Source organism: Piliocolobus tephrosceles, chromosome 18 (genome assembly GCF_002776525.5).
Source record: "Piliocolobus tephrosceles isolate RC106 chromosome 18, ASM277652v3, whole genome shotgun sequence".
Classification (NCBI taxonomy): domain Eukaryota; kingdom Metazoa; phylum Chordata; class Mammalia; order Primates; family Cercopithecidae; genus Piliocolobus; species Piliocolobus tephrosceles.
The window spans coordinates 20,469,514-20,483,018 of NC_045451.1; the positions used below are offsets into that span (position 1 = coordinate 20,469,514).

A 13,505-nucleotide genomic window follows, 5' to 3' on the forward strand; every position below is an offset into this window, starting at 1 on the left:
TTATGAATGTCAGTTACCATATCGCAAGTTATGATATGACTTACGAATGTCAGCTATATCACGAGTTACGATATGACTTACGAATGTCAGCTACCATATCACAAGTTACAATATGACTTATGAATGTCAGCTACCATATCATGAGTTATGATATGACTTATGAATGTCAGCTATCATATCACGAGTTATGATATGACTTACGAATGTCAGCTATATCACGAGTTACGATATGACTTACGAATGTCAGCTACCATATCACAAGTTACAATATGACTTATGAATGTCGGCTACCATATCATGAGTTATGATATGACTTATGAATGTCAGCTATCATATCACGAGTTATGATATGACTTATGATACGTCAGCTGCTCATCTGACATTTCTACATGGCTGTCTAAAAGGCCTTTTCATCTTAATTCATCCAAAACAGAAAGCTTGGTTTTCCCTCCAGACCCGGTTTCTCCTCCCATCTTTCCCATCTTAAGGAATGCCATCACCATTGACTCAGACACTGAAACCAAAATCTAGAAATCATCCTCAACTCCTCTCTTTTCTCACACGTCACATCTGATGCATCAACAAGCCTCAGCAATTCCTCATCTTAAACACATCCCGAATATGACCTTCTTTCTTGATTCCAGCCACCACCACCCCAGCCTTACCATTTCTCATCTAAAATAGGGCAAAGGTTGCCTCGTCGATCCTGCTTCCACTCTTGACCTTCTTAGGCGCATTACTCACATAGGAGCCAGAGTGATCATCTTTCAAATAAATCAGATCACATCACTGTCCAGATTAAAACAAGCTCTCTCACTCCTTCCCGTTCCACCAAGACTGAAGTCTAAACTCCTTAGTGTTGTTACAAGGTCCCCCATGGTCTGCCCTTGCCCTTCTCTTGGGTTTTCTGCCACGTTCCTCACCTTCACTAAGAGTCACCCTTCTTTCTTCTCCTTAACAAGGCTCCCCCACTCTTGCCTGAGCACTTTTGCACTAATTGACCCTTTGCCTGAACTTTCTTATCTCAGATTTTCCCATGGCCAGCTCCTTCTTGCCATTCTGGTCCCAGCTGAAATAGCACCTCTTCCATCAGACAAGCCTTCTCAGACCTTTGGAAGTAGATAAAAGTGGTTGCACAGGCTGGGTGCAGTGGCTCACTCTGTAATCCTAGCATTTTGGGAGGCCAAGGTGAGCAGATCACCTGAGGTCAGGAGTTCGAGACCAGCCTGGCCAACATGGCAAAACCCCATCTCTACTAAAAATATAAAAATTAGCCAGGTGTGGTGGCAAGCGCCTGTAGTTCCAGCTACTCAGGAGGCTGAGACAGGAGAATCATTTGAACCCAGGAGGCAGAGGTTGTGGTGAGCCAAAATTGCGCCACTGTACTCCAGCCTGGACAACAGAGTGAGACCCTATCTCAAAAAAAAAAAAAGAAGAAGAAGGGGGTTGCGCAATATTGTAAATGTATTAAATGCCTGAAATTTTACACTGAGTGGTTAATTTTGTTATGTAAATTTTACCCCAATTTTTAAAAACAAAAATTAGAATTTTCATGAGGATTAAATGAGATACTATTTCAAAGTGCTTACCTTAGTGCCCAACACTTCTCAAACAATTAAGAAATTTTACCTCTTAATGGTTTATATAAATAAACATAACTTTATGAAACATCATGCCATTTTCTGAATTTTTCCCATTTCACTATAGTGAGAATTCAGAACTTCATTAAGCACCTGTACCACTCTGTGGGCCAGACTTTGAGAAGCACTGAAATAAACAATTTTGATGAATACAATCAATGTTTGTAAAAGGCGTGTGTTATAGAGCCATCCTAACTCATGTAATAAATGGAACATACAGTGGAGAGTCTCTTGTGACAACAGTACCATCTAGAAATGGACAAAGGCCCAGGTGAATAAATGTGGGTCATTCAGCTTTTCTCATTAGAGTGAGAATGGTAACACATACGCATACACACATCCCAGAACAAACACCACAAGCCCCACAGCAGTGAAAACGTAGTTCAACCTTATTACCTGATCAGGAAAAATGTATCCACTCCAAGATAGAAGGGACCACTCCGAGAGTAAATGTACAGTGGGTTTCTAAGCACTCTGCTTTTCCATTCAAGCACATTATCTGTAACAAACATTAAAAAGCAGTGTCTTTTTGTTTCATAGAAGAAAATCATGTGATTTCTCTTTTCAGAAAAAGCAAAAGGAACCTTCAACTTTTGGTTGTACTTGGCAGGTTTTAAGAATCACTATAGGCCGGGCCAGTGGCTCACACCTGTAATCCCAGCACTTGGGAGGCCAAGGCAGGTGGATCACGAGGTCAGGAGTTCGAGACCAGCCTGGCCAACATAGTGAAACCCCGTGTCTACTAAAAATACAAAAAATTAGCCAGCTGTGGTGGCGGACACCTATAATCCCAGCTATTTGGGAGGCTGAGACAGGAGACTCTCTTGAACCTGGGAGGTGGAGGTTGCAGTGAGCCGAGATCATGCCATTGTACTCCAGCCCAGAGGGTAACAGAGTGAGACTCTGTCTCAAAAAAAAGAAAAAAAGAAAGAAAAAAGAAGAAGAAGAACCACTGTAATTCAGGTAGAAGGAGAAGTCAGACTGGGAATAAAAGGTGGTGACTGAGGTCCCTCACGGTCGTTCAGGAGCTTTAAGCTCCTTTGTGCACTCACAGCGGCCACAACCCCCTTGGACTGTAGCACTACCTATCACGGGCTGGTACAGATCGCCCAGGAGGCTTCTTCCATCTGCCCGGGGCTGTGTTTGCCCCCTGTTTAGAGAGTACCACTGTTATTGATAGGAGCACTTCAGGAGGGTAGCAGCAGGAAGAAGGTGGAGAAACACTGATTTGATATTAGTGAACCATTTTTATTTATGCTTGTCTGCTTTTCAAGGAAAAATAAATGTTAAGTCCTGGCTTCATTAACCATGATGAGAGAGAACTTGGCTTTTTGGATAACGAAAATACAATACCCAGGTATCAGTATTCACCTGGCAGCCAGGTGCCTGATTTGTACCTAGAGGGAGTAAAATGAGCCACTAGACACTGGCCTGGAAACCTTACTGATAGGAGGTCACACACAGTGTCTCTAAAACAGAAGGAAGGCTGCTCGTGGGAAGGCTGCCAGACCCCCATCCTTTGGCCACCATGATCCCGCCATACCAAAGAGTGTCTCTTCCCTGACTGCTCCCAGAGTAAAGGCTCATCAACTCTCCGCACCCAAAGACAGCCATGCAGTCATCTGACTGGTATGTCCCGAGATGATCCACAGAAGACTCAAAACACGAACGCCATTCAGTGCAGAGCAGGTGCTGCCTGGTGTCTTTGTAGTCCAGATGGCTGGCACATTCTTCTGCCAAGAAAAGCACTCCAGAGCATGAACCATGGCTCCTAGAAACCCTGGGCAAAAGCAAAGGTGTTACTGTCCACCCTGACTGCCAGGGTATCCATACACCACCCCGCAACAAGAACCAAAGTGCAATCCACAGATCTTGGCCATTACACAGAGGCTCTCTTGCTCTGACCCTGGGCTTCTCAGCTCAGCCTCCATGGTTCCATCTTGATCTGTCTGTGGACTTTCATACTTAGTATCCCTCCCTTCTGAATCTTGACTTTCGCTAACAGACTTGACCTGAGTTTGGTGCCCCACATGCTTTGTGCAGAATACGCTGCCCAAGCTCAGGCCCCAGAGATGCCAACCCCTGACCCCAGTCCTACTTGATGAAGAGTTGAGGGAAGGAGAATGCAGACATGAGTAAGAATCGATGTGATCCACAAAGCAAGCAATTCACGTGAAAGAACACCCCTGCAATTCTGAGGACTAGTTGCTTATGAATAATGAGTCAGGCATGGTGGCTCACGCCTGTAATCCCAACACTTTGGGAGGCCAAGGCAGGTGGATCACTTGAGGTCAGAAGTTTGAGACCAGCCTGACCAACATGAAACCTCATCCCTCCTGAAAACACGAAACAGTTAGCCAGGCGTGGTGGCGCATGCCTGTAGTCCCGGCTACTCCGGAAGCTGGAGAATTGCTTGAACCCGGGAGTTGGAGATTGCAGTGAGTCAAGATTGCACCACTGCATTCTAGCCTGGGTGACGGAGTGAGATTCCGTCTCAAAAATAATAATAATAATAATAATGAATAACAACCCTAATGTAGGTCAGAGTATAGGCACAAAAACAGAGGGACTGGTGGCACAGGAGCTTAGGGCACAGGCCATATAGCCAGATGCTCCTGGCTCTGATTCTGTCACTTATCAGCTCTGTGACTCCCCGGCAAGTGAATTAACTTATCTGTGTCTAAGTTTCCACATCTGCAAAATAATCAAAGTAGATTTTATAGGAGTATTATGAAGAACAAATGAGATAATGCTGATAGATCACATTAAACAGAGGCAACCCATAGTACGTACTAGTGAGAACACAGCTACCACTACCACTATTTTAAGCCCTATCACATTAAGAATGGTTAATACTGGCCGGGCGCGGTGGCTCAAGCCTGTAATCCCAGCACTTTGGGAGGCCGAGACGGGCAGATCACGAGGTCAGGAGATCGAGACCATCCTGGCTAATGTGGTGAAACCCCGTCTCTACTAAAAAATACAAAAAACTAGCCGGGCGAGGTGGCGGGCGCCTGTAGTCCCAGCTACTCGGGAGGCTGAGGCAGGAGAATGGTGTGAACCCGGGAGGCGGAGCTTGCGGTGAGCTGAGATCCGGCCACTGCACTCCAGCCCAGGCGACAGAGCCAGACTCCGTCTCAAAACAGCTACCACTACCACTAGAATGGTTAATACCATCTTCTTAATTCATTCCCTTTCTTAAAGAATTTAATGTTTACCTATTCTGAGAACCAAGCAAGTGTTTGGAATTGCAAAACAGGGGCCTCCAAACTCAAGCCGGCTCCTAGAGGCTTCCGTTTCTGCCTGGACAGAGCCCCATGCCTTCAACATTGTGGGCACGAAGAAGTCTTTGCAGAATTAAAACTTATTCACAAATAAGGTCTGGCTCATAATCAAGCTCTGGAAATCTAAATCAGTTTCTTAAATTGAAGAATTTAATTACCTAACATTTTGAAGTTCCAGCCGTGAACACAAGTATTTCCATTTAAGTCACTCTTTGTGACTGCGTCTCTGTCTGAAGTCACCACACCCACCCTTTTCATTCACAGGGGTTTTCACTCAGGAAGTGGTCATGAGTACAGCACAACAGCCTCCTAGAGCTGATTCACCTGCTCCTCCTCAGTTTCCCGAGCAGTGAAGAGATACAGGACCTGGGCTCTGTCAGATTTGGCCAAATTCTTTAGCCTCCCTGAGCCTCGGTTTCTTCACTTTTAGAATGGGCATAATTTTGACCAGGGTTGTAATGGGGATTCTAGAACATCAAATATCTGGTTTGATGCCTCATGTGGTAAGCTAGTGCTCAGTATGTTTGTTATTATGTTTTTCTGTCTAAATTCTACTCGTGAATGAACTCACCCATCAGCGGTTTATAAAGGCTTCTGAAAATAACTGCTCGAGAGGGAAGACAACCTCCCTGAGGCTCACTTAGCTCATTTGTAAATGGAAAGTGTTATAAACCATGAGGACGTGGAGAAGATTGGATGAAACGATGCAGGCAATCACTGGTTCTCAAAGTTGAGGTCTCCCAGCCAGCAGCTTCAGCATCACCTGGGAACTTATTAGAAATGCACATTCCCAGGCCCCATCATAGACCTATGAGGTCAGAGTCTTTGGGTCAGGGCCCAGGATTCTGTGCTGTAGTAGTCACCCAGGTGACTCTGATGCTCGCCAAAGTTTGAGACCCACTGGTTGTGACAATGCTCTAAAAAACCTTGCAGCCACTTCGGATCTGCTCAATCACAGTGAGCACACTGTGCTCACCGTTTTTTTTTTTTTTTTTTTGAGACGGAGTCTCGCTCTGTCTCCCAGGCTGGAGTGCAGTGGCCGGATCTCAACTCACTGCAAGCTCCGCCTCCCGGGTTTACACCATTCTCCTGCCTCAGCCTCCCAAGTAGTTGGGGCTACAGGCGCCAGCCACCTCGCCCCGCTAGTTTTTTGTGTTTTTTAGTAGAGACGGGGTTTCACCGTGTTAGCCAGGATGGTCTCAATCTCCTGACCTCGTGATCCTTCCGTCTCGGTCTCCCAAAGTGCTGGGATTACAGGCTTGAGCCACCGTGCCCGGCCACAGTGAGCTCACTTTAAATAACAGGCCATTAAGTAAGAGCCCTGATGCCCAGGGCCTGAATCCATAGCTATGTATGTATGTCATGAAAACTTCCTCATACATTTGCTCATATTTTTCTCATCTAAATAGCAAAGGACAGGCTCATGTAACAGGAAACCATTCTAAGCAAATGCAATGGTTATTTGGAGGATAAAGAGTCAGGAATCCAAATACCCAACTTGGCTCTAAACTTCTAGAAGACACGGTGGTCTTATGTTGATTTGACTCACTGATTAACGTAAAAGTGGAAAGAGAAAAAAATGCTGAATCTCTGGGTCTCTCCAAATTGATCTTTATTTTCAAACATTCAGAGATGTGGTATTTTACCTTTGATGTTTTTGTTTTTTTCTTTTTGAGGCAGGGTCTGGCTCTGTCACCCAGGCTAGAGTGCAGTGATATGAACTCAGTTCACACTGCAACCTCTGTCTCCGGGTTCATGCAATCCTCCTGGCTCGGCCTCCTGGGTAGCTGGGACTACAGGCACACACCACCATGTCCAGCTAATTTTTGTATTTTTTTGTAGAAACGAGGTTTTGCCACGTTGCCCCTGCTGGTCTTGAACTCCTGGGTGCAAGCAATCTTCCTGCCTCAGCCTCCCAAAATGCTGGGATTATAGGCACCATGCCCAGCATCCTTTGATGGTATTAAGTACAAAAACTAAAAAGTTGTTATGGCAACAGAACATGGAAAACCCCCATTTTGAGACCACAGTTAAATGTGCCAGATAAAAAAAGGTAACAGAACTTTAATGTCCCAATCATAGGGTGCCTCATTTTGGGTGAGGAACCTAAAGTTTCAATTCCTGACACCATACCAGGTATGTCTGGCCTAAATCCTGTCATCCAGCCTTAAAAGGCTGGGCTCTGCAATCCAGCTCTGTGGACTTGGCATGTCCCTGCAATGCAGCTGACCCTGCTGGTCACTGAGTGAGGTCAGAGTAGCCCAGCGAGGTCAGAGCAGCCCAAGCATATAGCCGTGGCAGATTTAAGCCCCTACCCTTTCTTTCGTCTCCTGGCTTAACCAAAGAGAATGAGGAAACAAGGAATGATTTTAGGAGGAGGTGGTAAGTACTTATGATCTCATTTAATTCCTTCCACAGATCCCATTATATGCTCCTGTTCTACACATGTGGAAACTGAGGTTCACAGAGATCACACAATCTGACCACAGTCAGAGTTAGCAATCAAAGCAGGTTTGATTGGGTGACAGGATTCCTAAGCATGTGCTCTTTCCGCCACACCAAATGTGGAACTGTCTATAGGCTGCCAGTGCGGGAGTGCGGGGTTGCGGGGGTAACGGCACAGAGACAGAGGTCTAGAACCACATCGTGTGAAGTAGTTGAGGGATTCTGAGATTTGGACAGGGCCACCATAACTGCCCTCAACATCTGATGGGGCTGCAATAGAAACAAGAGAGCAGGATTATTTTCTGGGTCCTAGAAGGCAAAACCAGGGCCCCTGGTGGGAATTACAGGACAGCGGGGATTGCCTCTCGTTTGGAAGCCTGACCGCCAGCGCTTCCCATCACAGATGGTTCCACAGGAAGCCACCCGGCTGCTAGAGCTGCTTCCAGCTTTGGGAAACAGGTTGTGCCAGGGACCTCTAAGCCTTCTTGGCTCCTTCTTATATCATATCTCTGCTTATACAAACGTGTTTTGTTTTTATTGCTGAGCTTTTTGTTGGTGTTGCTACTGTTTTTGTTTCTGCCTTAAGACCCGAATACGGCGCGGTACAGTGGCTCACGCCTAAAATCCCAGCACTTTGGAAGGTCAAGGCGAGTGGATCCTTTGAGCCCAGGAGCTTGAGACCAGCCTGGGCAACACATGGCAAAACCCCATCTCTACTAAAAATACAAAGATCATTTGAGCCAGGAGGCAGAGGTGGCAGTGAGCTGAGATCATGCCACTGCACTCCAGCCTGGGTGACAGAGAGAGATCCTGTCTCTGAAAAAAAAAAAAAAAAAAAATCTGAGTAGGATCTGAGAAAATAATTTCTATGCCTTCTACAGTAGGCATATTCCCTGAAGCTGCTTTATCATTTCTTCATATCCTTCTAGTTCATTCACTGAAATTTCTTTTTTCTTTTTTTTTGAGACAGAGTCTTGCTCTTGTCACCCAGGCTGGAGTGCAGTGGCATGATCTTGGCTCACTGCAACCTCTGCCTCCCGGGTTCAAGCAATTCTCCTGCCTCAGCCTCCCAAATAGCCAGGATTACAGGCACCTGCCACCACGCCTGGCTAATTTTTGTATTTTTAGTAGAGACAACGTTTCACCATGTTGGCCAGGTTGTTCTCAAACTCTTGACCTCAGGTGATCTACCTGCCTCGGCCTCCCGAAGTGCTGAGATTACAGGCATGAGCCACCAAGCCCAGCCATTCCATTTTATTTTTATCCCCCTAGTTGGAGTAAGAAAGGACAATTGTGTGGACCTGGATCTAAAAGAAATCTGCCAAATATTCACATTCTGGTTCTGTTCTTTTTTTTTTATTTTTTTGAGTCAAGGTCTCTCTCTGTTGCCTGACTAATTTTTAAATTTTTTTGTAGAGATGGGGGTCTCGCTACATTACACAGGCTGGCCTCAAACTCCCGAGTTCAATCAACCCTCTCACCTTGACTTCCCGAAGTGCTGGGATTACAGGCGTGAGCCACTGAGCCTGGCCCTCTTATTCCACATGTTCTGAAGGTTAGAGAGAGAGAGATTCTATTTGCCTTGGTGCATAGGCAGGCAGGTAGAAATGAAGGCAATGCTCTTGATATTTCACTAAAACACAGTACAGTCTATCTCAATGAAATCCAGCCTCTCACTACCTATGCTGGGTCAATCTGTTTCTGGTTCCCACGTACCGTACTGCGTGAATTACGTTGTGTTGCAAGCTCAACACCCTCCCTTCAGTTTCTATGTAAATCATTCACCTTCCTGGGGATGGCAGGAAGCTTCTACGGGTCATGTGTGTAAGTGTGACACTGAAAGCAGACACTGTGGCCGTGGAATTGTTCTCAGAGAATTGCTGCAGTGAAACCCCAAGTCCTGTTTGAACCTAGTCTTTGATCAGCACAAAAACACACTGGATAATTGTACTCACAAAATAAAGCAGCATTTTTAGTGACCTTGCCTGACCTTAGCACGCTGATGGTAAGCAAAGACTGGACAGTCAAGAGCAGAGATCTAACCTCCACACTGATATTTGGAAGCTGCCGGGCGTTCACTAGGAGCCAGCACTGTAGGCATTCGTGTCCAACTGCACACTCGGCTAAGTCACCTCTCCTGGGTGGTCTTAGTTTCATTCAAATGCCTACTTTTTCCTCTGCTCGGAGCTGCTGACAGGGGCAGATGTGCCGGGCAGTGCGTCCGTGGGATTCTGCTGCTTTGTTCATTGCTTTCCGCCTTGCTCAGGGGCAGACTCCCGTAAGTGGCCAGAGGTGCCCCATGTTCCTGCGATGTCCTGCAGGCTGACCCCCATTCCCTAGCTGCCACGCAGACTGTTCCAGCCAGAGGGAGGATGAGACCCAGCAAGGTGATGAACCTGCAGGAAGAAGACACAACAGCTGCACCTTCCCTCATCTCAGGACACCGAAATGAGACGCGGAGAACACGGACCTGTGAAAAGCAAACCGCTGCATACTTATGTAGAAAAACCTTCAACAATTTTAAGGATGGAGAATGATGCCCTAAGAATAAAACTAATGAAAAAAGAGAAAATACATGAAGGAAAACGTTAATGGATTTCACTTAACTTGTCATAATTATTTTTAAAATCTTAAAGCAACCAAAATACTGAGGAAGATGTCTGCAGCTGATATGACTAAGAATTAATATTCTTTACATACATAATAAACTTTAAAAATTAGTAAGAACCTGGCTGGGTGCGGTGGCTGAAGCTTGTAATCCCAGCACTTTGGGAGGCCTAGGCGGACAGATCACCTGAGGTCAGGAGTTTGAGACCAGTCTGGCCTACATGGTAAAACCCCAACTCTACTGAAAATACGAAAATTAGCTGGGCATGGTGGTGTGCGCCTGTAGTTCCAGCTACTCGGAAGGCTGAGGCAGGAGAATCTCTCTTTTTTTTTTTTTTTTTTTGGAGACGGAGTCTCGCTCTGTCACCCAGGCTGGAGTGCAATGGCCGGATCTCAGCTCACTGCAAGCTCTGCCTCCCGGGTTTACGCCATTCTCCTGCCTCAGCCTCCTGAGTAGCTGGGACTACAGGCGCCCGCCACTTCGCCCGGCTAGTTTTTTGTATTTTTTAGTAGAGACAGGGTTTCACTGTGTTAGCCAGGATGGTCTCCATCTCCTGACCTCGTGATCCACCCGTCTCGGCCTCCCAAAGTGCTGGGATTACAGGCTTGAGCCACCGCGCCCGGCCGTTTTTTGTATTTTTTAGTAGAGACGGGGTTTCACCGTGTTAGCCAGGATGGTCTCGATCTTCTGACCTCGTGATCCGCCCGTCTCGGCCTCCCAAAGTGCTGGGACCACAGGCTTGAGCCACCGCGCCCGGCCGGCAGGAGAATCTCTTGAGCCCAGGAGGCAGAAGTTGCAATGAGCTGAGATCGCCCCACTGCATTGTAGCCTGGGTGACAGCGAGACTGTCTCAAAAAAAAAAAAAAAAAAGAAGAAGAACCTAACTCACACATGGAAAAGGGGGTAGAGAATATGAATTTACAAGAGAAAAATACAAGTGGCAGATAAACTTAGGAAAGAAAAACCCTCTTTGGCAGTTTTTCAAAGATGTAAATTAAACCAATGTATTCACCTATCAAATTGGTTCCACTTTGTATAAAGGTAGTAGCTTTTGATGCTGGTGAGAGGGTAAAGTAACACATGAGAGTTTCCTACTGGGGACAGGAAAAATGAATTGTTCAGGAAAACAACATCAAATGATTCAAGAATTATGACTTATGCTAAGAGACTGGGTGCGGTGGCTCACGCCTGTGATCCTAGCACTTTGGGAGGCCGAGACAGATGGATCACGAGGTCAGGAGTTCGAGACCAGCCTGGCCAACATGGTGAAACCCCGTCTCTACTACAAAAATGCAAAAATTAGCCGGGCATCGTGGCATGCGCCTGTAGTCCCAGCTACTCTGGAGGCTGAGGCAAGAGAAGCGCCTTAACCTGGGAGGCGGATGTTGCAGTGAGCCGAGATCATGCCACTGCACTCCAGCCTGGGCAACACTCAAAAAGTATTGGGTGACTTGCTGCAATGTGTGTAGGCAAGGCAATGCCTCAGATAAAACTAATCTTCAGTGGTCACCTGACAGCAGGGAACAGGAATGTTTTGGGATAGAATACATTTCTTAGTGGTCCTGAAACCAATTACACTGGGCGTGACCGGCCTTCCCCTTGAACACTTGTGCATTTTCTTGTTTAAGGTAAATGGTGGGCTGAGCATGGTGGCTCATGCCTGAAATGCCAGCACTTTGGGAGACCAAGGTGGGTGGATCACCTGAGGTCAGGAGTTCGAGACCAGCCTGGCTAACATGGTGAAACCCTGTCTCTACTAAAAATACAAAGTTAGCCGGGTGCAGTGGCGCACGCCTGTGGTCCCAGCAACTTGGGAGGCTGAGACAGGAGAATTGCTTGAACCCGTGAGGTGGAGGCTGCAGTGAGCTGAGATTACGCCACTGCACTCCAGCCTGGGTGACACAGCAAGACTCTGTCTCAAAAAAAAAAGAAAGGGTAAATGGTGATCTCCTTGTGTCTCAGTCTGTTTGGCTGCTGTAACAAAAAACCATAGACTAGGTGGCTTATACACCCCAGAAATTAATTTCTCACAGTTCTGGAGGGTGGGAAGCCCAGGATCAAAGTGCTGGAAGATTCGGTGTCTGTTGAGAGCCCACTTTCTGGTTCATAGACAGCGCCTTCTAGCTGTGTCCTCACATGTTGGAAGGGGCAAGAGAGCTCTCTGGGGTCCCTCGTCTAAGCTACCTGACCCCATTCGTGAAGGCTCTGCCCTCATGACAGGCACCTCCCAAAGGCCCATCTCTGGAGATCATCACATGGCGGGTGACATTCCAACTTATGAATTCTGGGGGGGGGGACAAAAACACTCAGACCATAATATCCTGAAACAGGCAGTACTGGCCAGACATCACGCAATGAATGAGATTTCATAGTGAAATGCAGTTGATGAGGGCAAGTTGATAAAACAGTACCGACAGATCACAACCCACCCAGGTACCTCAGATGTCCATACTCACAGACATACAGCAGCAAATGTGTCCAGGGGGAACGTTCCAGTAGCACATCTGGCCACACTCCCACCAGACGAGGAGGAAGAATTTATTGTAAAAAGAAAGAGAGAAGGGGCCAGAAATGAAGTATTTCTGAATCTTAAAGTATCTACCAAAAAAGAAAAAGAGATTGTATAAATCATTTAGTTTGTAATAATGCCTTAAATTTTTCCAAGTGCTTTCATATCTATTATTTCAAAATGAAGCTTCTACAGTAAAAAGGGACAGCTGGGGCTGGGCGCAGTGGCTCATGCCTGTAATCCCACACTTTGGGAGGAGGCTGAGGCAGGGTGATCGCTTGAGGTCAGGAGTTTGAGACCAGCCTGGCCAGCATGGTGAAATCCTGTCTCTACTAAAAATAGAAAAATTAGCCAGGCATGGTGGCATGCACCTGTAATCCCAGCTACTTGGGAGGCTGAGGCAGGAGAATCACTTGAGCCCGGGAGGCAGAGGTTGCAGTGAGCCGAGATCATGCCACTGTACTCCAGCCTGGGCCACAGAGCGAGACTGTCTCCAAAAAGAAAAAGGGTGGGGACAGCTGGTTTTGAATATATGTGATTTACAGTTGGAGGGAAGTAGGGCACAAAAATGTGGAAACTTACAGAATGAGGAACTCTTAGCCCAGCTGGAAGTAAACTCAGGTCTACTGAATCAGTCTTTTCTCCTGGGCTTTCCTAGCACAGGGTACTGGGAACTAAAAACCTAAACACGCGCCATTGCTGGCTCAAATCTATTTGTAAACAAGCCCCCTGACAGAGAAATGCAATATAAGATGGAAATATACAATTGCAGCCCATAGTCTGGGGAAAGGTGCCATCTGAAATTGAAGGTAAGAAGCAGCAAGTCAGGACACAGCTGATGAGCACTGGAAAAAATTGCGTGTAAGGATCCTACTGGTAAGACTAGGGCAGTTGTCTCCAATTTTAGCAAGCCTCAGAATTACCTTGAGGGCCTGTTGGCTCTCTGCCTCCCCTCCCTGCAAGTTTCTGATCCAAGAGGTTTGAGGTGGAACCTGACTTTGTGCTTCTGACAAGTTTAC

The 13,505-nt window shown here is 46.5% G+C and overlaps 1 protein-coding gene across 1 annotated transcript in view; it reads right to left on the reverse strand.

Moving 5' to 3' along the window:
* The window catches only part of LOC111546837 (O-acyltransferase like protein), a 78,891-nt gene that overhangs the window by 34,347 nt on the left and 31,039 nt on the right, over window positions 1-13,505 (reverse strand). The window contains exons 4-7 of the mRNA XM_023218307.1: window positions 12,434-12,575; window positions 9,539-9,765; window positions 3,241-3,420; window positions 2,037-2,139 (exon numbers count right to left, since the gene is read on the reverse strand). Coding sequence (XP_023074075.1) covers window positions 2,037-2,139; window positions 3,241-3,420; window positions 9,539-9,765; window positions 12,434-12,575 — 652 coding nt within the window. The remainder of the gene's footprint in view (window positions 1-2,036; window positions 2,140-3,240; window positions 3,421-9,538; window positions 9,766-12,433; window positions 12,576-13,505) is intronic.